At 39.4% G+C, this 26567-nt stretch overlaps 3 protein-coding genes across 3 annotated transcripts in view; 2 read left to right on the top strand and 1 right to left on the bottom strand.

Annotated features, from left to right (window-relative positions):
* The first annotated feature begins 7242 nt into the window (after window positions 1–7242).
* On the top strand, window positions 7243–12390 carry ostm1 (osteoclastogenesis associated transmembrane protein 1). Its single transcript, XM_023410779.2, has 6 exons — window positions 7243–7706; window positions 8128–8242; window positions 9093–9190; window positions 9295–9405; window positions 10276–10441; window positions 11178–12390. The coding sequence occupies exons 1-6, from the start codon at window positions 7323–7325 to the stop codon at window positions 11231–11233; spliced, it is 930 nt and encodes a 309-aa protein (XP_023266547.1). The 5' UTR covers window positions 7243–7322; the 3' UTR covers window positions 11234–12390.
* A 6501-nt stretch (window positions 12391–18891) lies between these two features.
* On the top strand, window positions 18892–24104 carry drc1 (dynein regulatory complex subunit 1 homolog (Chlamydomonas)). Its single transcript, XM_023410795.2, has 15 exons — window positions 18892–18989; window positions 19217–19283; window positions 19409–19533; window positions 19692–19875; window positions 19974–20111; window positions 20502–20588; window positions 20777–21033; window positions 21126–21260; window positions 21391–21811; window positions 22327–22416; window positions 22532–22597; window positions 22769–22908; window positions 23024–23167; window positions 23266–23368; window positions 24028–24104. The coding sequence occupies exons 1-15, from the start codon at window positions 18913–18915 to the stop codon at window positions 24046–24048; spliced, it is 2055 nt and encodes a 684-aa protein (XP_023266563.1). The 5' UTR covers window positions 18892–18912; the 3' UTR covers window positions 24049–24104.
* A 25-nt stretch (window positions 24105–24129) lies between these two features.
* The window catches only part of LOC111658321 (otoferlin), a gene marked incomplete at its 5' end in the record, with an annotated part of 27825 nt that continues 25387 nt past the window's right edge, over window positions 24130–26567 (bottom strand). The window contains one exon of the mRNA XM_087175269.1: window positions 24130–24482. Within this exon, the coding sequence (XP_087031395.1) occupies window positions 24296–24482 (187 nt within the window). The remainder of the gene's footprint in view (window positions 24483–26567) is intronic.

The raw sequence follows: 26567 nt of genomic DNA, 5'->3' as shown, positions 1-26567 counted from the left end.
TGGGGGTGGGGGCAGGGGGTTCCGATTGTGACAGCTCAGATTCACATGGGTATGGGGGGCATAGTTTGGGGATGATGTCATGCAAAGGCAACCTGGGGGCTTGGGAAGTAAGGGGTGGGGGGTGGGGGGGGCAGTGCTGAGCTTGAGCCACAGGGGCCACTCAAAGTTAACATCGCTGCCTGCATCTGGGCCAAATCCTTTTCTTCTGGCCCAGGAGAGGCTTTCCATGAACGCCAAGCCCTCCACCACTCCTCCTACTCCCTCGTTCACAAATCAGGGCTTGCTTTAAAGCTAACCCATCGCTAACTGACTAGCTAACTGCCTTTTCTTCCCAGTCTAACTGCCTATTCATCCCTGGCCCACTATGAATAATATAGCTGAATAACATGGAGCTGTGAAATGTTTGCTTCTCTGCTTTAACAAACTTTGGCAAGTTAAGCATCACCTTTTTTTCTTTCTTACTTAACCTTTTGTCCCAAATCTTCTGTATTTAAACCTGGATTGACATATTTGGGACAGTTTTCAAATCAAGATATTTTTACCTTTGTTTTAGACATTTTTTTGCTCAATTTTTGAGGATTTCTACTCAGGATTTCCATTCATCAAAGTTTATTGTAAATCACACGGCTTTATAACAGGCTGTCTGCTTCTACTATATGATTCTGCTGTTGTGTTCATTCAAATATCATTCAAAATGTAATGATACTCAAGGGAGCAAAAGGTTTCCTGAACACTCCACTTCTTCTCTTTTGCCTATTTATAAATACTGAGAATGGAACGGCTTCCATACACTGTTAACGGTGAAGACTGGGTCCACTGGCGGTGCTGTATGGAGTTTTGTTGTATTGTTCATACTGTATCTCCGTGCACTGAAGCGACATGGTGCACGTTTCTCTGGTGACAGCTGCGGCAGCGAAGGATTTTAACAGTTTGCGGATGTAATATGCTACAAAAGGCAGCAAATAACCAATAAAAGAGGAGGAGGAGAAGAAGAGGAGGAATACCTCAAGGTGATATTCCAAGCAAACTCACAAACTCTAAGTGTATCTTTAAATTTATGACATTTATGACATAGTGTCTTCCACCTTTTTTTTTTTCTTTTTTTTTTTAAATTGAAGTATGAAAGTGAGTTCATAGGGAAGCCAATAGTAAATCTAATGTCTCAAAATGAGAACATTGCCTTAAATTCTGCAGTGGTCTTCATGTGGTGTTGATGGTTCAGCAAAAAAACAACAAAAAAAAACAAAAAAACCCCCCAAAAAACATGAGCAAGTTATTTAATTTAATCTTAAATTTAAATTTTGTTTTTAACAGTGAGTTTTTCTTTCTGATTCTGGTCTATAAAATCACGTCACTTAAGAGGATCTTGGAATAAGTTAATTTGCAAAAGGAGAAAACTTATTAAGGCATTATGGCAGTGTGCTGCATTGTACTGTATTATCATTGTGGGTGGTCATTTGATTTGAAGAGTGATGTTTCTCAGTAAGAAAAAAGAAAGAGAAAAAAGCCCTCTTTATGCGATTCCTTCATATCATATATATATAAATACCATCACACTTGTCAGCAGTCATTTGAAGTGAAAAACATGAATTAGCTGGTTGCAGGGCCTGTTAGGGTTAGGGTTAACTAACTGTGGGTCACAGTATCCCACATTTATTCACTAAATCACTGGAATCAGCAAAGAGCAAAGAAAACACACCCGTTTAGACTAGATCCTGAGTCACATGCGTCTTCATGCTATACGCTGTCATGCTGTCCTGTCCTGTCCATGCATCTCCTGGGGCATGAACCCCTCACCCTACCCCCTCCTGGGGGACTAATTTGAGGGGAGGGACGACGTGTTTTGTTGCTTGTCAGAAACACTCACTCCCGGCCCATTACATTTACAGCACGTCGTGCTTTCATGGCTGTAACACACTGAGCTCTGAGAGGGGGAAGGTGGCTCTGAGAGGACCGTGGAGAGAAATCATAAATTTACTTTACTTTACTACTTTAAAAAAAAAAAAGTTGATAAACATCTATGAAAGAGGTTCAGAATAGTCAGATGTAAATGTTGGATGCCACAGATGGCTTACTGGAAGTGGGCAAGTCAGATTTTGAGTAAAGTTCTTTTGGTGTTTTTTTTTTTTCCCCAAAGATGTAAGATTAAAGTGAATAACAACTTTATTTAGAGTGCCCTGTGCCACCCCCACCCCTCTCTTGTCCTCTGTCCCGGCCCACCCGTCCTCTCTCTGTTCTGTTTGGGCACTGGAGGTTGTCAGACTGGGTTTATGTCCAGTTCACTGGAGCTGAAAGAAGTCAGTTTCGTGTCTTGTTATGGAACAAGACGTCTCTGCCTCTCAGGAGTGATGAGAAGTGGTCTGGGTGAGCAGGGTGAGCAGGGAGCGGGACCATCCCCTGGAGGCGACCAGCAGTGAGGAAGTCAAAGCGGCTTTTGTGTCGCTGCTGTCGGCTGCGTGTTTGGTAATTATCCCCCCTCTACATGAGCACAGACCGGGCTTTCCAGGAGAGATCCCAACCCAACGGGCCCATGGAAGACTGCACAACACACCGTCAACAAAGATTAACTTCTCACAGGGCCGCAGAGATGCCTGATTGGGGGAGACATGGCAAATACATGAAACCCTCTCTTCTGTGACGTGACAGTGATGAGCAGATCTGGACAGTCAGGCTATTTCAAACTGTTGCACTGCTTAGACAGTGACACCTGTAGAGCTAATGGACTGCAATATCTGTTAAACACTCTCGGTCGGCACCTCCATCCCTGTCCTTCTTTACAATATTTCAACTCTCATCCAATGGCAGAAAATTCCTTTAAAATCTTTAAGTGCTGCAGTGAAGCTAGCTTCCTATTTGAACCTGAAATAACAGCTATGAACTGTTAAACTGTGGAATAAAACCTTCAGAGAAGTTTGAAGGGGAAATGTCTCTTTGCACTTGAACTGCTAACAATGAAGTATAAAATATATCATATATAACATATACAGGTACCTCAAAAAGTGCAGTACTCGAGTAAAGGCACGTAAAAGCAGTTATTTTCCACCACTGCTCTTATCTATTATCTATTTATTGTGCATACTACTAATATATGTTCATACTCCAAATATATGTCACTTTCATCTGAAATCTTACGAGCAGACGGTATATGCTGTGCTGCACTGTCCACGCATACTTTTCATAAACCACATAAAATAACGTATTTATTCCAGCACCCTTGGATGTCCCACACACCCTCGCACAGTTTGTGTCCTTGTTTGCAGTGATCTGTTGACCCGTTGTATGTTGCTGTTTTCCACTCCTCATAATGTAGTCCTGTTATCATCTGTATCTCGCCTTGACTGTTTAGGAGAGGTCTTGTATAAACCTTTAGTTGCCTACCTCTCCTCCACAGACTCCATATTTTTCATCCTACTTGCAAGGATTAGTTTAAGTAATAAACTTAAAGTAATAAACTTAAACTAATCCTTGCAAGTAGAAAGAAAGCTTGTTTTTTGCTTTGTTGTCCTAGTTTTAACAGTATTTGTATCTTTTCAAACATCATTTCTTGGAGCTATGTGTTAGTGCACTGACAGCTACAGGAAAACCAGAGTAAACTTCCCCTACACTCAAACTTTTCATGATCTTCCTCATCCTCATCATCGGCACAAACACTGCCATCACCATACGTATGAATGTCGCCATAACCTTATAATCATTGTCATCATTTTCTTCTTCAGCATCATACTTTCCATCACTGACCATGCAACTTAAACATCACCATCATCAGCAGCTTCACCATCTTCTCGATGCTTACTCTAACCGTCATCACCATCATCATCAAGAGCTTCACTAGGCCTATTATATGACATTTTTGCCACCAAAAACCTAAGAACTGTAATCTGAAATATCAGCATTTACCATGTGGGAAGCAAACTGCGGAGCATCAGCTTCTAACATTAAAACTCCTTCATTCAAAAACGACTCAGATCTGTCCCTTTCAAAAGGCGCAGAATGGGCCCGCCTTGATCTGCATCAATTGTCATACCGGGGCTCAGGGGCACTTCGGCGGCCAGTATAGCGAGCGAAGTCAGGGCTAATCCCTGGAAAAGGGGAGAATCACGGGAGAGGAGAAAAGCAACAATAACCAAGTCAAGCGTATAAAATGAAAGCGAAATCTCTATTATCACTCCCCGCAATTCCCAGCAAAGTGGTGAAAATCAGGGTTAGTTTGTGATTCGAGTCAGACGCGGAGGGAAGAATATGGGGGTCCCTGCGGGTTGGGAGACTCACACGACGAAAAGGGCAATATTCTGGAGAAAAGGGGAAGAAGAAAGCCCCTCTCCCATCCCGACATAACCATTAAATGCAGTCTGACTTTATGTTGTATAGAGAGGGGGGAACAAGAAAGGAGGCACAGTTCTCCGATGAAAGAATGAGGTTTTTGGCGGATTAGGGACGGCCCGAAGGATGAAGAATAACTTCTGCATAACTTTACAGCTATTTTCTCTCCCCACGCCAAGAGCCAAGTTTAAGGCTGAACCGGTTTGAGTTAACCCCTTTGTGATTGTCCACTTTGAGGGAAAGGACTCATATCACAAGCTCAGGGCCCAGACTGGGCATAACGAAAATGACGAAACTGATCTTTAGGTAGGCTAACACAGTTGACAGGTGCAGAGCTAATACACTCATGTGTTCGTGTGTTTTCAGGTACAAACACTATAAACTTTTAGGAGCCGGTAGCCTATTGTTGGTTTGTGGTCTTTTCCCAAATATGTAAATAAATAAATTTAAATGGTGCACTTCAATACAATTTTGTGGTCCTTGTAACTACTTTACTTGAGTAGCCTATTTCCATGCTTTATACATTTTTCTATTTATCTGACTGCTACAATTATTAATTTGTACATGTAAATCAAGGTTTTATAAAAAAACCAAAAAACCAAAATAAACTGAACTCTCGTGTCATGTTTCAGAATATTTATTTGAAATTCCAACTAAGACTTTAATGGATCGTTTTCTTTCAATTATTTTTTTCCTAACATCTTACTCCAGTAGTCATCTTACAACCCCTCAGATTTCTCATATGTCCCTCTGGAGGAGCCCAACCCTCAGGTTGGGACCCATTTGATTAATACACAACTGTACATATTAAAGTAGCTAAAAGTAGTTCCACATTGACTTGCTTCAACCTGCTGTTTACGACAGCAAAATTCTGCTTTCACAATGATGTGTGTACTAATACAGTCATTTTTGATAATAAGTCTCTCATAAAGGCCATTTTGTGTATCTTTTCATACTTTAAGTACATTTTGTTAGTAATATGTATATGTACATTTACTTATGCAGGATACTGAATGCTGGACTTTAATTTGTAATGGAGTATTAGTACATGTGGTATTGTAAAAGATCGGAGCACTTCCTCCATGGGTAAAGGTCTTGCTGGAATGGCCCTTATTAGGCTTCTTTGATCCCCTCACATCATCAATATTGTAAAAGGTGGGTACATGTCATTTTTTGATCACTATTTCTCTTTAAATGGTCATGTGTAGCCTGTGTATCCTGCTCCAAATCAAGAGGAGCTTCCTGGCCCGAGACTTGCCATCACCCTGAAGGGCTCTCATCACCACCATCATTTCATTTATGGACCTAATTAGTGATTTTTGTCCCCTGGGTTTCTCTATCTATCACATGCTAATGAAGGCATTTTCTGCCATCTGACGACAACGGCCATCTCTAACAGTAATGATAAGCCGATTTTACTTAAATCTCTGCTGATTATAGCCAGCAAAAGAAAGACATCCAAAACTTAGTGAGCGAGTGGCCTAATGTCATCAGTGCCTATAAGCCTATATGTTTTATTAAGGCATGCACAATAGCAACAGTAATGATGATGAAGATAATGATAATGATAATGGGCTAATAATTGTTTTAATTACATAACAAAAACTACACTTTTAAAAAGCTAAGGTGTGACCAAGTGGACACCCATAACTGCACAATAAGCTAAAAAAACAAACAAAAAAAACAAATAAGAGAGGATTTAGACTGTAATCACTATTTCTGGGAGTAAAAATAAATAATAAAGGAATTGGGAACATCTGAACAATTAGATGAACTCTGGTCAGGAGAAGAAGAGTTAATGAGCTGCCAGTGCCATGTGCTGTGAGAGGAGCATCAGGGGCCAGAATCCATATTTACCACTGGAGTTGTGCGTAGGCATCAGAATAGGCCGCTAATGCTGCGCGCGTTTCTCCCCCCCTCATTTTCATTAGGCTCTGATGACTGCGGAATTGAAGCGGCCTGCAAGTTATCAAGAGCCACTAATTTCACATTAACGACCATTGACTGCGGTTGCTTGATTCGAGGGGGTTTTGACAATATTCACAATCAGGATTGGAGCCCAGATCGTTTACCTTGACTCCGTGATTATTTGCTCCGAGCCGAGCGTACGTTGCAAAATTGTATGGTGTCAAAAACCGGTAAATAATGAGGAGACCAGGAGGAGCGACTAGCCTGTCTCTCTCCAACACACCACACATAGCCCAGGTACAAACAATGAACATGGTGTGATGAACTTGTGTGACAGACAGACAGACAGACAGACAGATAGATAGATAGATAGATAGATAGATAGATAGATAGATAGATAGATAGATAGATAGATTGATTGATTGATTGATTGATTGATTGATTGATTGATTTAGTTTTAAGCCAAATAAACAAATAAATAAATATTAAAATAATAAATCAATTTTAGAGGTGACTGATTCCTGTGAATGTGTGAAGTCAGTAAGTTTACACCAGTTTCTCTTTAAACATAATAAAAAAACATAATAATTAATTTGGGATTTTTTTTCAAGTGAAACTTTATATAGGGATTGATTACGCTGATGACAGGATGCACTGTAAAAGTGGTAAAAGTAGAATCATTAGTTGACTTTGTGAGGAAATAACGGTATAGACACAATGGTTTAAAGTGAAAGCAGAACAGAAATCAAATGAATGTAAACCAATAAAGAGGAAGACTGTGGCATATGCATAGTACACTGAAGCAGAATGTACTAAAACAGGATTCCAAAATTTGGTTAAGTAATAAAAGTGTAACCAAAATACTATGTTAACTCTATATCAGTATATAGTAAAGTATACAATGAGTATAAACATCAAAACTTACCTATTCACATGGATGCGTTCTGACCTCACCGTTCTGATCAGCGTTCTGGAGTAGTGAAATCTCGCGAGATCTCACGCTGTCACATGATCGCGTTGGGAGCTAACCAGGAAATCGAGGGTTGTTTAGGGTGAAAGAAGAGGAGCAGATGCTCTAATCCGCGCTCACAAGCATGTCTCTTTGCAAAACCCGCCCGTTTTTTGTTTTATTGGTAATAAATATTTACTCTCTCGTGTCCAGCGACGGAGTAAACCTCGGCGCTTCAGATTCAGTGGACAAACTGGGACAAACGCCGTCTTTGAGCCATGTTGTGGTGAACTCTCCTGTTTTCAAGCCTGCGTTGGACTCCTCATTCTCTATCAGTCTGCTGTCCTCCTTCCCTGAAGACCTGGAAATCAGTGACTACTGCAGCGAGCTGCTCCACATATTCGGACAGCGGTACGTGACCTACGTGAACTGTCTCATACCTGCCGCTCGACCCGTCCATGTGTGTCAGAACTGTTTCGCCAGTTATCGCAGCCTCTTGGACATCTACGCGAACATATCATCGGAACAGGTACGTGCTAAACATAAAGTCGTTTTTCTGTGCTTTTGTTTTGTTTAGGATAGGCCTCACTTACGCGCAGTCATATTATGAGTCACGAGTCTTGTGATGTGACTGACTGGTGGTGACACATTAAAGGAAAAACGACATCAGTCTGTTCTTCTTCGATTATTTATCTGGCTTTCTATAAATTGTGAATTTTTTTAGCTGATCTGTTAATCAAGAAGGAATACAAACATTTTTTTAATAGATGCAGTTGAATTGTTTTTCTATTTTTTTTTTTAAAGTTCATCAAATAAGAAATAAACATTCGAAGAAAGACTCATTTTTTATGTATGTTATGCTGCAGAGTTCTCCTCTAAAATCAACACAACTATTACATACAACTGTAGGAGGTAATTGAGTGTATGTTCAGCTGTGGCTGTGTCCGCAGATGGGTCCTGGTAATGTGAGCTGCAAGGACAGTCTTCTGCGCAGTGATCGGCTGATGCTGGTTTATCTGCTGTACAGCAACCTGGAGGGTCTGTGGACCAAATCAGACTGTAAATGTAAGTATTCTGTCTTTTTATTGTGTGAATGTATGTGTGTTTTTAGGAATTTGTGGCCTTGTTTGAACGTCTGACTCACACACATAATGGGTATGCATTTGACCACAGGGGAGTGCAGGGTCAAGTAGAGGCAGTATTCAGTGAGGGGTGGGCACGCTGAATGTTGCAGAGATGAAACATGTGACTCTAATTTTATTAGACAGACTCTCCACCAGAAAGGATATCCAATATAAACCATAGCAGCTTGTGACATTAGTGTATAATTGTATCAAATGTGAGTGTGATTTTCTCATGAGACTATATTTGCTTTGTTTAGGGCTGTAACTAATGATTATTGTTTAACCTGGTGATTATTTCCTTGATGAATCATTTATTAGTTCAAAATGTCAGAAAATGGTGAAAAACGCCCATTGAAACTGACTGAAGCGCGAGGTGATGCCAGCTCATTTTCTCCAACCAATACCCCAAAACCCAAAAATATTCAGTTTAGTATCACAGAAGACCAAGAAAAGCAGCAAATCCTCACAACTGAGCAACAGGAACAAGGGAATTTGAGCATTTTTCTTGGAAAATGACTGAAACAATATCATCTAATTAATTAATTGTTTTAGCTCCAATTTGCTGGCACTTAGCAGTTTGCAGGTGCTGATGGAATGATTGGTTGTATTGTTAAACCAAAATAACTGAAATGTGGTTCAACTCAACTCTCGGATAAATAGGAGAAAGTTGTTGATGTTACCAAGTTGAAACCGCCACAAAATGCAATCATGCATCTGATTTAATTTGTCCACATTTCTTGAATAATAATAATAGACCTAACTGATTATTGTTTGTATTTCCTGTCGTGCAGACTGCATCACTGAGGGACTTCAGAGTCTAACCAATGACACACTGTACTTCATGATGACTCTCAACCAAACTCTCACCTGCTTTGAGAAGTATCAACAGGTACTTCCAGCATTAGGTAGCGATGCTGATCTGTCTAGTACTGGTTTATGATCAGAAGTTAACCACGAGGACTGTTGTCCTTTTTCTCAATTTTCTCTTCACAGGGGAATCATACAGAGCTATGCAAAAACTGTAAAAGCTCATACAAAGGCCTGAATGAGCTGTACAGCAGAATGGAGAACAATCATACTCTGTGTATCGACATAGAGGATGCGGTATGTAGCAGAGATCTCCTCCTCAGGATGGGAAGAGAGGGAGCTGCACCCCCTAGAGGAATCTGTAGACACTAAAGGAACATTAGTCAGAGGGGTCCTTATTCACCTTTAACTGCTGACAAGATGTTTGTGTCACGGCAAAATGTTGAACCAAGTGACATTAATCATTAAGCTTGAAGGTTCACTCTTGACCTTGGTAATATCACAAGGTGCACCTTGTTGTTTCAGAAGCTTTCAGCTACATCAGCGGCTTTCCTCAGCAGATGGATTTGCTCAGTTTGCTATATATAGTAACAGTTCTACTAATATTTATTTCATATTTAGTGTAATATTATATAAATATGGAATAATAAACATAGTAATATGTATATATAGCAAATAGCATAAAAACTATTAGTTGTGTTAAGTGCGATACTGAGCAACTCCATCTGCTGAGTGACGCCACAAGATCTAGTTTGGAAACAACAAGTAAGTTGGAACTTGGAGAAAAGAGTGTGACTTTCCTTTCTTGCTGTCAATTAGCCTTGATTATAGAATTAGATGTTCTTTTCCATACTGAACTTTGGTTTTGCAATGTCTCAGTGGTTGATGTTTTCATATTAGCGGTTACTGATATGAAAAAATAATAACACTGTGAGAAATTTGAACTTGCATCGTTGATTCAGAAATGTGATCATAAATACAAGAATCATAAAAAAGACTTGTCAATAAGAGCTGCAAGTTTTAAAATTCCCATACCAAAAAGCCCTGGATACAGCTAATATTTTAGAACAGAAACCAAAGAGTGTTGAATTAGTAGTAACACTGTCATGTAATTGCAGTCATCTGAGCTGATGTTTATGTTGCATTTGGCCCTTTGCCTCGTTTCAGATGAATATGACACGCAGACTGTGGAGTAAGAATTTCAATTGTTCCTTCCCCCGTGAGGAGACGGTGCCTGTCATCGCTGTGTCCAGCTTCATGCTCTTTCTGCCCATCATCTTCTACTTGAGCAGCTTCCTTCACTCTGAACAAAAGAAACGCAAGCTCATACACCGTGAGTAACCAGCTTAATTCGCCCATTGTCACACACAGAGAGATTTTTTGACAGGGTTTTGAAGAGTATGGGGTCTTTGTGGAGGAGGGAGGGCTGGAGGTTGACTGACTGTGATATCGGACTTTGGCTGGGATGGAGGAGGGAGGGAGGTGGGGTCGCTCTAGGTTAGAATAGTCCTGCAAACCTCTGGATCATAGACAAGGGTTCCAGGATTATTTTCTGTGTCGGTGGATGGTGGGTGCCTTGAAGGATCAGAGAAGTTTTTAAGGCAGTGGGTAGAGAGCTGTGCTGCATAATTTACAACAAATGGCTTGTGATGGGCAAATACACATTGAACCTCGGGCAAAAACCAATCGTTCAAACAGATTTTTTCTTAAATAGCGAGTGATTGTGGTGCAAACAAAATTTACAAGTTGTAGTAGTTGTCTTTCTCCACGAGGGGAAAAACACTTGCTTGACTTTATGATGATAAAGGATTAATCTAAATGAAATTGGAAAAATATGAAATAATTTATTGTTATTATTACAAAATGTATATTATGTCCACCAAATCATCATCAAAATGGCTTGCTAATTTACTTAGTGGGTCATTTTTTTTCTCTATTTAACAAACACTCGTTTAAGCACTAGACACTAGTTACTAGAATATCTCAAAATAGACCGGTCAAGCCATTTAAGTCACTTTTAGTAACTTCTGCAAAAGACATGATTGCTAATGTAAACTCTCTCTTTACAGCCAAGCGAGCAAAGTCATACACCACCTTGATGAACATTCAGGACAAACTGACCTGAAGAGGAGAGAGGTAATCACTGAAATGGAGGACAGCGGTTTTCCTTTTTATAGAGAGTTGCAAGATTTGACCGTTCACTGTCTCGTGCCTGAGGTTTGACACACCTCCTGTTTGTGAATGTAGAGCCCTCAGCTGCTGCTGTGATACCAGTCAGTATTCAAAGGACTTCAAGGATCAAAACAAATGAAACTGAAAGAGAAATGCACTGGAATTTTTATTGCACAAAATGGACTTTGGGAACATTATACATTTGGTTTCACATCCTTACAGCCCTCTTCTCAAAATGTAGTAAGTGGTTTCAGAAAACATGAAATAAAAACATGCAGAAGTTAGATTTTCTCAGATTTATAGCAAAAAAAAAAGGACAAAAAAATTTAGAAATTGTCCAGACATTGTGTTTGACTCTGGCTCTTACTACCATGTTTAATAATCAGCTTTCTTTTGTTAATTTGAACTTATACTTTGGATTTCCAAGAGACAGGACCTGTGTTGGAATCAATGTCAGGCGCATCCAGCAGTCTGAGACACACAGCTGTCATTGGAAAGAGTGAATGGCTTGAATTGTGTGTGTGTGTGTGTGTGCGTGCGTGTGTGCGTGCGTGCGTTCGTGTGTGTGTGTGTGTGTGTGTGTGAGAGAGAGAGTGTGTGAGAGAGAGAGTCTGTGTGTGTGTGAGAGAGTCTGTGTGCAGGTGAGCTAATGTGTGTATGTGCTCTATTTATGGGTTTGGTTGAGAAATGGGTTTTCTGTCTCTAATATATGTCCAGAAGAGAGCTGCAGAAAAGAAGCACTTGATGTCCATTAGTGGTGACATGTATCTGTTGTAAGAAGAGGGGGTGCACATCAGCGGGGTGGGGTGGGTGCTAAATAAAGACATAACACACATAATGTAAGAGCACTCCAAAGTACCACAGTATGATGTTGCCTGTTTTCCAGGCAGTGTTTTTTTTGTGGTTTCATAAAGCTTTTAGTGTGCTTTGTTGTAGTTTTCCACTGATGTTTAACTTAATTTGTTAACAGGTTTCTGACCGTTCATGACAGTGGAGTCTCCTTTATGAGTTATTGAATTGATGAATTTGCCTATTAAAAATGCATTTGCTGTGTAATGTAAACCTTTACTTTGAATGCATAAGCCCAAATAAATATTTCTGTGTCATGAACATAGTGCAGTTGTATGCGCGGTTATTTAACCAAAACCACTTTTGGGCTAATGATAATTTAGTTTTAGTTGGATTTGGTTTAATATTAGAGGAACAAACAGTTCCAATTATATTAACTAAGAATATTTACTCAAGGGTTGTACTAATGTACAATATTACTTAAGTGTTTACACTTTATATTACTTTAAACTTCTACTTCAACACATTTTAGAGGGAAATATTGCACTTTTTACTGCAAGACATAAATGTGACAGCTGCTAGTGGCATTTCATATGAACATTTCTGTCCAAAACCTATGATAATCTTATAAGTTGTGATTTTATTGATAACCTACCTACCACTTTATGAACTAAATAAAATGAGCCCCACATTAACCAGAAAATGCTGTTTACATGTTATTGCATCTGTAATACTGATTTATTATAATGTATCACAATAAAAAACAATGTAAGGGGCCAATCAGCACAATGAGTACTACATATGGCTATAAATAGGCCTATTGCACAATTTTCAAGTGCTTTACTTAAGCATTTCCATTTTATGTTATTACTTCATACTTCTACTCCACAACATATCAGATGGTTTATTGTATTTTGACTCTATAACATTTATGCAACAACTACTACATTTCAAATTAAAAATTCAATCCAAACCTATTATGAAAATGTCCTATCAATCAAAACACCTAACATAAGACTAAGTATTAGCTCCACATTGACCTGCTACAACTTTAAAATGCTGATTACATGGTATTGCATCTGTAATAATAATGTAATATTATACAATGTGTAAGGGGGCCAGTATGCATTGTGCACTTTTACTTTTGATAAAGTTAAAAGTAAAAAGTTGCATTTGCTAAATGCAATTCCATCACTGTCCTCTCCAGAACAAGGCCCAGCACCAGTACTGTGACTGCAGCTACATTAGGACTAATGAGCCCGTGTTGTACAGTGGTTAAAGCTGTTTCTTCACACAGGCATGGCCCTTGTTCTCGGGTTACGTGGCCTTGTGTTTCTTGCAACGATGCTTTTTCTCCATCATTAGCAGCTAATCTAAATGTGGGATAAAGATACTTGGCCGAATAATCGCAGCAACACATCCGTTAAACTCCTTTGGCTTTTTGGTCTTATGGAGCGCAGCCACTGCTGGCCATCAGCAGGTCTAAGAGCATTACCGATATACCGAGTCATATGATCCGGTTGCGGCCAGCAGAGCGGCTAAAAACACGGGCTTTGGTCATTTGCGCTCGCGCACAGTGAGGTGTGTTGAGCGGCTCGTGTGCTGCGCTGCCCGGAGCTCAGGAATGAGAATGACAGCTTTGATTCCTGTTAAGCCTCGTTGCTTTTCTGAGGCACACCGGACTTAAGCGGACCCGAAAGTCAACACGAACTCCCGGCAAAGTGGACCGGAGGCAGCCACGTGACGGAGAGGGCCGATGGAAAAGCTGTAGTTCTGCTGGAATCAGTGATTTAGACTATAGTTAGTTAATAAAAAAGTATTCCGATCTTTTACTTACTGCTACCACAAAGTGCACTGGCCATTGGTTGCAAAACGAACTAATAGGAACAATTATTATGGAGAATATCTCCATTCAATGTGCATTATTACTGTACATGCTATATTATTGGATCATTATTATAGATGCATCAACATAAAAGCAAAAAAAACAAAAAATGTTTGCTTGTGACTTCACTTAGCCTATATGTTTGGTTTTACCTTTACTGCAGAAGGATGTACAGTAGGCTATGTGCAGAGATTGACACTAGAAAGCTCTTTTCACCTTCAACTATTTGTGTATTTCTCATTGCGAGTGGGGGCGCTGGTATGATTTTGTTACCTCACCACTGTCTCATGGTTTGGGAGCCAATCATGGACCAATATATAATTTATATCTAATTTATACTCTAAGTGAAAGAGAAGTCTTGCATTAATCAGTTACATTTTACAATGAACAACATTTGCATATTCACTGATGAAGGATTTTTCAGTTACAGAGAAGGAGTAGATGTAATTTTTAAAATAAATAAAATAAACTATTTTATTGTTGAGACTATTCAAAGTTGATTGTTTTTATATGTCTTAAAATATATCTGCGGGGATCTTTACCTACTTTATTGGATGGTTTAATTTAATCATCATATTGTATAAACTTACATGTTTCATATGTTGAATATTAATATGCAAAGTGACTAGTAACCAAACTGTCACGTTTTCATTTGAAATGTAGAGTAGGAGTATGAAGTAGCATCATTCAGTGTTCAAGAACTGACAAAATGTGCAGTACCTGAGTTACTTTCCCCCACTGTTTATAACCAAGGTCCAGCTCTTAATCTTATGTCAAGTTTTGGCAAATGACTCATGAAGTGACTTGCAACCATGACATCATTTGAAAACAGGCTAATAATGAAATGCATTTACTTCTTGGAAATGGAAAGGCTGCTTTTAGAAATGTGCATACAGATTTTAATTGAATACATTGCTTCACATTCACACATTTACACCTTGGATCTGTTAATCATAACAGGTCTACCATGGAGATCTTGGGGCTGTAAAGTGCCTTGCAGTCAGATAGCATACTGAGGATTTTTGTCTATGACCTTAAGTTGTTGGCCCCACAACTGGAAAAAAAAGAATTTTTATTTTATTTACGTACTTCACCTTGAGAGACAGATGTGGCTTTGGTTATCTCTAGTCTTTGTTGTCATTGTGGAAAGCGAGATGGAAAATTAGGAATTTTTTAGTTAGCTTTAGAAAGAACATTTTTCATTTTAATAATGTGTCAAGTCTGCACACTTGACCCCCAAAGCTAAATTTAATTGTATATGGGCTACATTACAGTCACTGTGTGTTTTGTCACATCGGTTTATGATAAACTGCAGTGAACTGACTGCAGTGAAGCAAAAAAAAATACAATCCAGTAATCGTGGACTAAAGCCATGCAAAATTATTGTACACCTAATCCATTTACAAAGAGCTTTCATTAGAAAAAAAATGACTGTGGGAATAATTCTACAGTAAGTGTAACAGTTTATGTGGAAGAAATTAATATGATTTTGTAAACAGACTCATATCCTGATCTTGACTGCTTGCTCCAGTTCTCTGCTGGATTAAAGTGAAAAAAATGTGCTGAGGTTTGTGTAAAAGTTTTGTCGAAAAATACATAACGACCATTAGAATGGACAAGTATTAGATGAATTTGCTGAGTTTTATCTAAAAGACATGTGCTATGAAAACCAAGGTCTTAATACAAAACTGGATTCCAACAGTTTTAAATGTAACCTTTTATTAATTCATTTCTTGAAAGAAAGCAGGTATCAATATGTTAGAAACTATTTAAAAACCTCTTCAGAAAGACCAGGTGTTTCATAAAATCACTAGTGTTAAAATAACCAATTATGTGTTTTTCTTTACCAAAATGAAAAATATGTTTCTTGAATGCTCACTCGTGGACAGTAAATGGACACTTTTGATAAATTCAGACCTTCAAAATGGTGCAAACATTCATTCGTTTCTCTTGAGCTCTCAGCCTTTCTAATGCGTGAACTTGTTAGTTGACTTTTGTAAAGCTCAGGAGGGAAGGAGGCAGGAATGTTGGAGCATGACGGCCGAGGCTGAACTGAGCATTGTTGATGTTTGAGTGGCTAAATGATGACACAAACCTTTCCTCAGACCTCATCCGATGAGAAATGAAGACTGTAAGAGACTGGCAAGTGGCCTCCACTGCACAGACCTTGAGATCATTTTATTTCCAACAATTATCCAGGCAACATATGAATGGAGTTTTGTTTATATTTTCCTGCTGTAGCCTCTTTGTCTCTCTGTGTATCTGCATCTCTGTTTGCAGCGTCCCTCATTCTCTCTTAATATTAAAGGTTAAAATTTAGAGGTAACAGAGTTATGTTGAAAATGATGTGCCTTGTTTGCAATTGATGCTGCGGCAGATGGCAAAAACACACTTTTCTTTGCACAAGTTACCTTGAGATGAGTCCAGTACATTTCATATTTGATAGAAGAGTAGAGCATGCTCTTCATGTTGTTTCTGAATCTAGCCTTCCATTTTCATTTATTATAACTAATTCTTGCTAAATGATTCTTTTGCTGTTCTTTGACAAGGTCACAGCCTCCTCTGGACTAAATGCCTTTGAATTTCCTTCTGTCCTCTACAATATCCACGCATCTTTATTCTTTACAGTGCGTCCCATATTACAATGCAGCGAATATCTCCTTCGTTATGGAAATATTAAGAAACTGTTAGTTACGACTTAAGTTGTTATGCAACCCCCCACCACCACCACCACCACCAACCCTTCTAAGCTGTCAGTTAGTTAACTGGCTGAAGGTCAGGCTTAGATTATGCACCTCTCAACCCCTGAGCAATGAATATGATGCTTTGTTGAACAAGGAGTAAACATATGCCCCTGGGGGTAGGAATTAGCAGACACACACACATGCACCCTCTCTCACAGAGCATATGCAGAGTGAATGGGGCTTATTATACACCTGCGAGTGGGGTCAAAGTCTGTCAATCCCTAGCTTATGGTATTATAATAGATTATAGAATCACTCTCTAATGGCAGTCATTCAGTTTGTAATCTCAGCAGCTTGATGCAAAAGCACTCAGCGTTCCAGCTAAGGGTCTGTTGAAAATAAGACCTTCTCCTCATTCATCCCTTACTTCCCCCCTTTCACAAAGGTCTTATGACAAGTCAGCTGTTGGTGACATCACAGATGCTGGATCATATGTCAGAAACCTTTGCTGCCTGACTTACATCCATTGCAGATCAGCAGCAACTGAGGCCACTTGAGGCCAAAAGAGCGGCGAGGTGCCCCGGGGGGTGAGGGCCAGCTTTAAGGCTGCCAACAGGCAGGAAGGGTGGGGGGGCGCTCTTTAGGGCAGGAACATCTGACCCATGTGTGGGTTTGTTTGTGTGGGCAATCAGACAGTGCCCATCTTGCCATCAGCTTGAGAAGACATTTATCATTTGTGTGGAGAGTGTGCATGAATTAGAAAGTCCAGGCTCTGCGCATGTGAGTCGCTGGATTTCTGTTTTTCATCAGCACATAGAAAAGAGGCATTTTTAAAAAAAAATTTTGCTGCTAAATCTGATACATGTGTTTCAAACATGCCGCTTGTCGAAAATGGTTCATTTCTGGTATATTAGTTTGTGGAACCTGTGTAGAATTTTGATCACAAGACAGTAGCGCCACCTAAAGTCGGCTTCTGAACATGACGTTAAAGACAATTGAGAAACATGTCACTGTCTTCTGGCTCAAAAGTAAGAATGCCTGGTTGTTTTAAATAATAACATGAATAATAATGAATAGTAAATATAACAATAATATTGTTTTAAATATTCAAAAACAGAAATGATCCCACCAGAATTTAAATAACCCCTCTAAGCACTACTACAATGATGTGCTACTTTAGTGACAAGTCAGTTATTTTTATTTATCAACAGCATAAACTGCACAGCCTTCATGTCCCTGTTTGTTTGCACCTTTGACTCCTGTTTCTGTTTATCAATGGAGTTTATCTGTGCTGGAATATGTTATCCTGATTTTTGCAGACAGTAAGTTCCTCTTGAAATATTTTTATTATTTATTTATTTGTTCTTTCCCCCCAATTTTTGAAAAATACAAATATTTCAGGCTTGAACTCTATTGTCTCTTGTTGATTTCACATAAAGTCACATAAGGTCTTCTAAACTAGATTGACAGGCTAAATTTGTAGCTGCCAGTAAATGCAACCTGGCCTTCAACCTAATATGAAATATGAATATGTGATAAAGTTACTTGTGTTAAAGTCCTTTTCCATTAGATGTTTACATAATTCTATAAACCAGCTATGTTCCTAATCCAGGAAATCTTTGCACATGTACCTCTCCTGAGCGTTAAAGTGCCTTTTTTTTGCCTTTATTTGCCTTTATTCCAACCATTATTGAACTTGGCCTAATATGAGTAAATGCCTTTTATATTTAAAAGCACTATAAAGCGCAAACCTTGGATTGTAACTTGAGGAAAGAGATATGGAGGCATTACCTTGTGCCACTAGATGGCAGCACCTAGTCATGTATAACATATGAGTGGTCCCATCCCCAGTGCTGTGCATTGGCACGCTACAATTTTCATGGTACATGAAAACCAATGCTTTTGTACTGTCCCACATACGAGATTGTTTGGATACTAAATAAAAATGTAGTAAATGATAAAAGAATAGGAATCATTTTCACAGATAGTTGTGGTTAATATTATAACTTTTTCTAAGATAGCATTCTTTATCATAATTTTTTAATCACATAAGTAAATAAATGGATTGCAGATAGAGAACATAACATTTGAAGTACAGCTAAATTAAAAAGTGTAAATGTCCATGGCAACACTTGTCACTCTGGTGACTCCGTCGCTATAGCAACGTTTAAACAAAACAAACCGTGTTGGCACAGCGCCGCAGATTTTTGCAGTCTTCACCATCACAGTATTGAGCACTTTCTGTCAGTGCCTTTCACTCGACATAATCTGAACATGGAGGAAGAATATACGGATCCAAAACAGTCGCCTGATCCCCCTGCGTTGTCCGAAAATCAGGAAGCTAACAACCGGTAACTCCTCTAGCTAGCTCCACGTTACTGTAACTAATACTGAATACAGAAAACCTATAATAGTTCTGTTTTTCATACTGCAATAACGTTGCATCTGTAATGGTAATCTCACGCTACCGGCTAAATGATTTAATAGAAATTCATACACTGCCGTATATTTTTTATTTGTGTTTTATCATGCTCAGTTTTTTGTTGGAATATAATCACTAAACAGTGTACACCTTTAGGGTCAAGAAGGAGGTCATTGAGGAGGCCCAGGAGAACCTGCCTGAGGGGGAGAAGGTGGACGAAAGTGTAAGGGTTTTGTTTTACTGTGAGCCACTGTTTTGCTCTGGTGTAATTTCTTGACATGTACTCACACTTACTTAAAATCAGCAGTGCCACAGTTTGAATAGAACTGAACTCTTTTATGTTAGCAGATCACTCCTCAGAAGATAACCAACCTGCAGAGAGAGTTGACAGTGTTTGTGAGCAACATCCAAACTGCTGTTGATGCCAGAGAGTCAATGCGAAGGAAGGAGGTGGAGGAGGCTCACAAAGTTAGGTAATTTTTTTATTTATTTCACGTTTAATTTCCTAAATCAACACCACTTCCACGAAGAGTACATTCTTTTAAAATGCCTAATGCAAAATGGTACCATCCTTATCCTTTTCTATTTCTCCCATCCTATTTGCCAACCATGTTTGTTTTTCTCGGCCCAGATCGGAGCGACTGGAAAATCATGTGAAGTCCAGCCAGGAGAAATTTGAGGAGATTACCAGAGGGTGGTTGATAGTTAAGGAGAAGGCGACCCTTCAGGAGCTGCGGAAAGCTCGGGACAGCCAGCAGCAGCTGTGTGCTCTTCTATTAGAAGACAAGAAAAAAATCATAAATGATCTGCAACAGGTAACTCCCTCTCTATCCCCATATTTCCCTCTCCATCTATCTATCTATCCATCTATCTATCTATGAATTTGATCATTTCCCATATCTTTTCTGAACAGGAGATGAAGGCTGGAGACGATCGCTATGTGAAGGACTTGAGGAAGGAGGCAGAGGAGCTGGACCTGATGATTGAGAGAATGGAGGACAACATGAAAACCCTGAAAAAAGCCTACAGGGAGGAGATGGGCCAGATTAAGGTAGGACCAGATCTATGTCAAGAAGCACCTTTAAATAACTTGTAATAATTGTGATAATTTGAGTCCTTTTAAATCAGATGAATGGGGAGGGGGAATGGTTCCAGCATTCATGTTCCCAGCAGGATAAATTGTCATATCTGTGCAGATCCCTTAACTTTTCATCCAGCACCATCATAGTCATGTTTCTGATGTTTCAATCTGTCTAATAATGACATCTCCATCAGCTTCGGCTGTATTTTATCATCATGTTAGCATTTCATTGTAAACATTAGCTAGCTCAAAGCGCCACTGTGCCTAAGTACAGCCTCACACAGCTACTAGCATGGCTCTTAGTCTTGTTTATGTCATTGTTGTCATTCTTACTAATGGTTGCGCTTGTGTTGTTGGTAGAGAGTTTATCAGCAGCAAAATGAAGTCATACGTACAAGAGATGTGACCGAATGGGAACAACTCCTGACAGAACTCTGGGACAGAGAGGTCAGGACATAACTGAATTAAAAACAACACACACACACACAAACACACACACACACACACACACACACACACACACACACACACACACACACACGTTGACTCATCCTTCAGCTTTCTTTCATCTTCATTGATATCTTATATCATACAGATCTCAGCTCTGTGTCTAATGCTATCTAATGTGTTTCTAGCAAGGGAGGCTGCAGCAGAGGAGGGAAAAAGTGGAGGAGTATGAAGATGTATTTCACAGACTGATGCTGAAGAATGTGGATAGCCAAAACTCCAACCAGGTGGAAAACAATGCAAAGATTGCTCTGCAGGTTACGGAGAGAGAGCAACAAAAGAAAACCGTCGATGATATGGTCAAAAGGCTAGCAAAAATAAGGCAAGAGTATGAGACAGAAGAACACAAGGTCAACCTGGGCTGTATGAAGAAAAGGGCTTTAAGGTAGTACAGACTTTCTCATACAGACACACACACACAATTCTAACATTTTATTTAATTTGCTCTCTGTTTCTAGCAATGGTTTTGTGTTTCAGTCTGCAGGCAGAGCTGAAAAACCTAGTTACCCAGAACACCAATTACGTGAAACGGATAAGGGAGACCAGACGGCATTTGTCAAAAAAAATCAAACGCAGCATCCAGCAGTATGAACGCACACAGAAGAAAATCAAGTGAGTCAAACAGCAGTTATCCTGTCTGTTTAAACACTACCACTGACACACTCTACGATTACTTGCTTCTTCTACCTTAATCGTTTTCTTCTCCTTCTCTTGTCTTCTCTCTCTTCTTCACTTCACACAGGTACTTTATAGTCGCTGATGCTACAAAATTTGAGGAGATGTGGATCACCGTTGAAGCAGAGGTGAAGCAACTAGTTGAGAGGGCTTTAGTTACTGACTCGCTGATTTGCAAGCAGCACCTTGGCTTAGCCTGGAAGCGCCCTCCGATGGCCTTCATGGAGCTCTCTGGTCCCATCCAGCCTCAGAAACAGGCCCATAAGGCCGCCTCTGAGCTCTTTCCAACTGGACAGGCTTTACAGTGCAGCCAGGGGACGATGGACACTTCAGACTGGCCTAGGCTGGAGGCTGAGGCTGATAGCACAGACATGGAAATGTCCAAGGAAGGGACAGTGGGGCAGGGTGAGGGCGATGCAGAGGTGGAGGACGGGAAGCTGTCGATGGACACGTTGAAGAAAGTGATGGAGCTGCTGTGTGATGAAGCGGTGAGAAACAAGTGCAAGATTCACCTTTGTACAAAAGAATTACACATTACCTTAAATAATCACAAATATAATAACAAACATAGAGACAGTAATAACATGAACGGCTTTGTCTGTATGAACACATTATATTAAAGGAACAGTTCTACTTTCTTTCCTTAGATTTATTCTTAACCTTCAGACATAATAAGACTAGCTGTTTCCCCTTATTTCCAGTCTTTATGCTAAGCTCAGCTAACTGCCTCCTGGCTATGGCTTCACATTTAACGTATAAACATGTGAGTGGTATTGATCTTCTCATTTTACTTGTGTGAATAAGTGTCTTTCCCAAAATGTTGAACTATTTCTTGTTCTTAAAGGGAAACTACAGCTACATCAGTAGCATGTGTCCCAACCTCCTGCTTTGAAGCTAGAAGATGAGATGAGTGTGATAGAGAGACTTGTGTTTATATGTGAAGGCTGTATGCTACAAGTATGCCAGACACTTCAACCAAAAGTTTGGCTTCCTTCTTTGTCAGGGCTTTCTGATGGAGGATGCACTCCTGAAGCTGCTGGCTCCCCTGGAGAAGGAAGAACAGATTATTGTGAAGATGGGCTCTCTCCTGTGTGTGAGTTCAGCCACTTCAGCTGCTCCACCACTTAGTGTGGGGGCATAATGCATCAGTGTGTTGTCGGACAGCACAGGGCAAAATCCTGAACAACCACACATGTTTTCTCTTCCAGTCCTTTGGCATTGAAGAAGAGGATGTGGCCAAGTTGGTTCATTTCTTCTTAAAGGAAAAGACGGAGGTGAGGAGGGAGAGAGATGAGGAGCGCAGTGAACGGAGGCCTCGTCAAAGAAATTTCCAATTGGACATCCGCTGGTGCAAAATTTGGCCTTTGAGTCTTAGACGGACATGATCACTGTAATTAGACAATAGCTATTAGTGCATCTTGTATCACTGCTCTTTCTGCCTGCAGGATGTTTGTGGTGAGCAGGGTGAGTCCAGTGACCAGGCAGAGGCAGTGGAAAGCAGCTCTACGTCTAATCTGACCTCTGACCTCATCCATCCGAATCATGTCCTGCCTGCTCTCAAAAGTTTCCTCAAGCAGCACATGAGGTCGGACTGGCTGTGTCATTTAAATACTATATATATATATATATTTATATCATATATATTTTTATATATATATAAATATATATGAGATCCTAATGTGTTCCTTGTGCTTTCTAAGGGAGAAGAAGCAGACCAGTTTTCTGGAAGTAGAAGTCCGGGATAGTTCAGAGGACGAAGCCTACTGGGAGAGTATGGGTAACATAATCTCTGAGGACAAAGTCAAACTCTGGGAATTAGCAGAGACCACACTACACCAGTACCTGTGAGTAATAACACACACACACACACACACACACACAGACACACACTCACATAGAGAAAACAAACATCAGTATTCAGAATGTTTTTTTGTCTATGCAGAGAGGTTCTCAGCGAGATCTCGGAGTTCATCCCTGAGGCGGAGGGTCTGTGGCAGCAGAACACAGAGCTGCGGATGCTGCTGGAACAATCGCTCGTCTCCAAAGTACGTGTGTGTTTGTGTTTATGTGTTGCACTGTTTTTCAGATGCTCACTGAGGGTGAAGGTTGATGCCCTAACAACAGTGCAAAAAAAAATAACAACAGGGTGCTGTAATGTACTGTGTGTAATAGTGCATGCAGTATTTTCATCATAACAGTGTATTATAAGGCGAAAAGGATGACGACTAATCGATTAGTTGATCGACAGAAAAATTTAACAATTCTAACAAATTTAACCAAATGATTAATTGAAAATAATTTTTTTTAGCAAACATCATAGATTTGATGCTTAAATGTGGAGATGTCTTGCTTCTCCAGTGTCTTTCTCTCTTTCTGTTTTGGACTTGTTACCAAACAAAAAAAGAAATGTGAAGATGCAAACTTGTAACTTTTGATTGACATTTTAAAATTTTCTGATATTTTATTGAGCCAAATGATTGATTGAGAAAATAATTGTCAGATTAAAAGATTGAAAATAATCCTCAGAAATTGGATCTGAAACAGTTAGTTGAGAAATAGATAAGTCAATCCACAGAAAAATTATCAGTAACTATTTTAAAAATTGATTAATCGTTGAATTCACTTTTCAAACATTTTCTGGTTACAGCTTCTCCAAGATTTTCTTCTTCTTCTTTTCAAAACATCATATTTTATTTTCCTACAGGTCGTACATCAGACGCCATAGCACATCATCAAGGTGGAATCAGCACATGTATGAACATGTACTCAGTTTATATTCATGGTAAAGAAGAAAGCCTCTATGAGATCATTTTGTGGTTGCAGTTTTTATTTTTTACAGCTCGAGAGGAAAAATTGTTGAAACATTACAGTTGATCAAAGATATACAGGATTTCCTGTGCTACACACGGTGTATATAAAATAGTACAGAAACATACAGCGACCATGTTTGTCGGGACTGCAGTGTGTTGTTTTTATCCAGCAATGTTGAAGAGCTTGTGGCTGAGCTCCGAGGGGAGAGAGAAAAAGAGCAGAGCCAGGAAGAGCAGACCCAGCACAGCAGCCAGCAGCACCACACAGTGCAGCTTGTAGTGCCTCCAGGCCAGGATACACATGGTCCTCACCGGGCTCAGCAGCCACGACATGCTGGCGTTGGGACGACTGGACAGAGAGATTAAGACATGAATTCTAAACTTTACCAAAGAATATGCACCTAAAAGAAAACTTAAACTAGCTTAATTCTTTGAAGAACATGTACGTGTGCTCACTGCTGAAACAGTTGAGGTTTTAGTTGAAGTGGCAGTAGAAATAAAAAATACTGAAAGAAGTTAAAATAGTTCATGAATCGCTCAATGAATAGTTCAATGAAGTGGTTACGGACTGAATGTGTAACCACTGAGCGAAGTTGAAACGGCAGTCGAAGTGTAGTTGATAAACTGAGTCGAAATGACAATTAACATGTAAGCAGTGAAAGCAGCTGAACTGTCATTTGAAGAGTAAAAGATGAAACACATTCACTTTCTCACACACTCCGGGTGAGCTAGCAACTGTATCTCAAGACATGTCGTGCATGGAATTCAGTTTATTTCAAATTGCCAAAACAGAAAAAAAAAAGTATCCCACACATTTCAACAGATATATAAATACACAAATTCATCGTAAAAACAGGCAAGTTTAGTGCAAACAATAACTGTAATCTGTGAAAATCAGAATCACAAAGACTGAAACACAAATGAGGTCAAGCACAGGCAAAATTTGAAAAGGGGATAATGGACACTGCAAACGACGCCATCTGATATGGAGACAGGGCCAGAGTTTTCAGAATCAACGCGGACCCATTTTACTACTCCGCTCAAGTGCACTTTAATTGTACTTCCATCTTCCCATAATCTGTAATGTTAGACAGTTGAGTTGGTGATTTGGTTTGTGTCGAGCTGGAAAGACAAGTCATGCCAACACACATGACCTCTGTGGTCAGTTATCACAATGACGCATGCATATTGACATATAATTCTACATTCAGGTAGAAAACAGTAATAACTGCTAAGTATTTGTTGCATTTGAGGACATTTCAATCAGTCAAATGATATTTGCAAATAATTTGTTTCATTCTCCTGTGAGGATTTTATTGACACAAGACAGTGACATTAAGAGAATTTACAGACTAAGCAGAGGGTATTCTGAGAGAACAGGCTGAACTGTGCTTTATAAGGTAATTATATATATTTAAAGAAAAATGGGATAAAAGTATGTTGTTGTTTTTTTTTCAAATTACTTGCAAATACAGTTTGATCCATGTCTGGCTTGGTTGCTTTGATGGAAAAGATTAAACATGACAGTTTAACTAAACCCTGTAGAGAGCTTATTCATGGTTTTATTATTTGTTTAATTTTGAAGTCATCTTGTTCATGTCTCATTGAATTTCATTAGGAAAATAGACATCTTTATTTTGTGTTTCTTCATTATATTCTTCAAGTGTGCAAAGACCGCAAGTGCTATAATAATTAAAAAATAAATGGTAACACTTTGCTTTGACCACCCATATTTATCCTTTATAAGCAGCATTTAAACACGTAATAGTTTATGACACACTGTAATGTAGTTGTAGGCAGATTTAAGTGTTCGTGGGCACACATAAGTGGAAGCTGGTGTATAAACAGATGTGAATGAAGGACAATATAATAAAAAAGGTAAAATATGTCTTCACAGGAAAAGTTTAATTGTTGACAAATACTGTACATTCTTAAACATTTGAAATGTCCTTATATGTGCTTACAACTACATTACAGCGTGTTGTACAGTAAACCATTTATTAAATGTTTATATAGCGTTTATAAATGCTAAACATGGGGGGGTGGGGGTTGAAGCCAAGTGTTACGAAAAATATTGTTCATTTGTTCCCTATTAACCTAAATCAATAGCAGATGTTGTAGCACTAATGGGAGATCTTACAGCATCACTTGAAATGAATGTCCATGCAATCGTCTGACCACCAACCCAACACTCTGATAATAAATAATAAAATGAATAAATAAGTTACAAGCAGTATAAACCGATAAAGAAACATTCATTGTCGTGACGTTGCTTGAGGAGAAGATCAGGGGGTTACGTTGTGGCGTGTGATTGCTGTTCACTCAGTTCAAGGATGGAGTGTAGATAGTGAGCAGTGGATCAGTTAGTCTTGCTGCAGATCAGATTGAGGATTAGTGTTTCTCATGACTGTGTGTGTGTGTGTGTGGGGGGGGG

This window comes from Seriola lalandi, unplaced genomic scaffold (genome assembly GCF_002814215.2).
Source record: "Seriola lalandi dorsalis isolate HSWRI2012SDOR001 ecotype SW California unplaced genomic scaffold, Sedor1 jcf7180002054438, whole genome shotgun sequence".
Lineage (NCBI taxonomy): Eukaryota > Metazoa > Chordata > Actinopteri > Carangiformes > Carangidae > Seriola > Seriola lalandi.
This window is presented reverse-complemented; position numbering and strand designations above follow the sequence as displayed.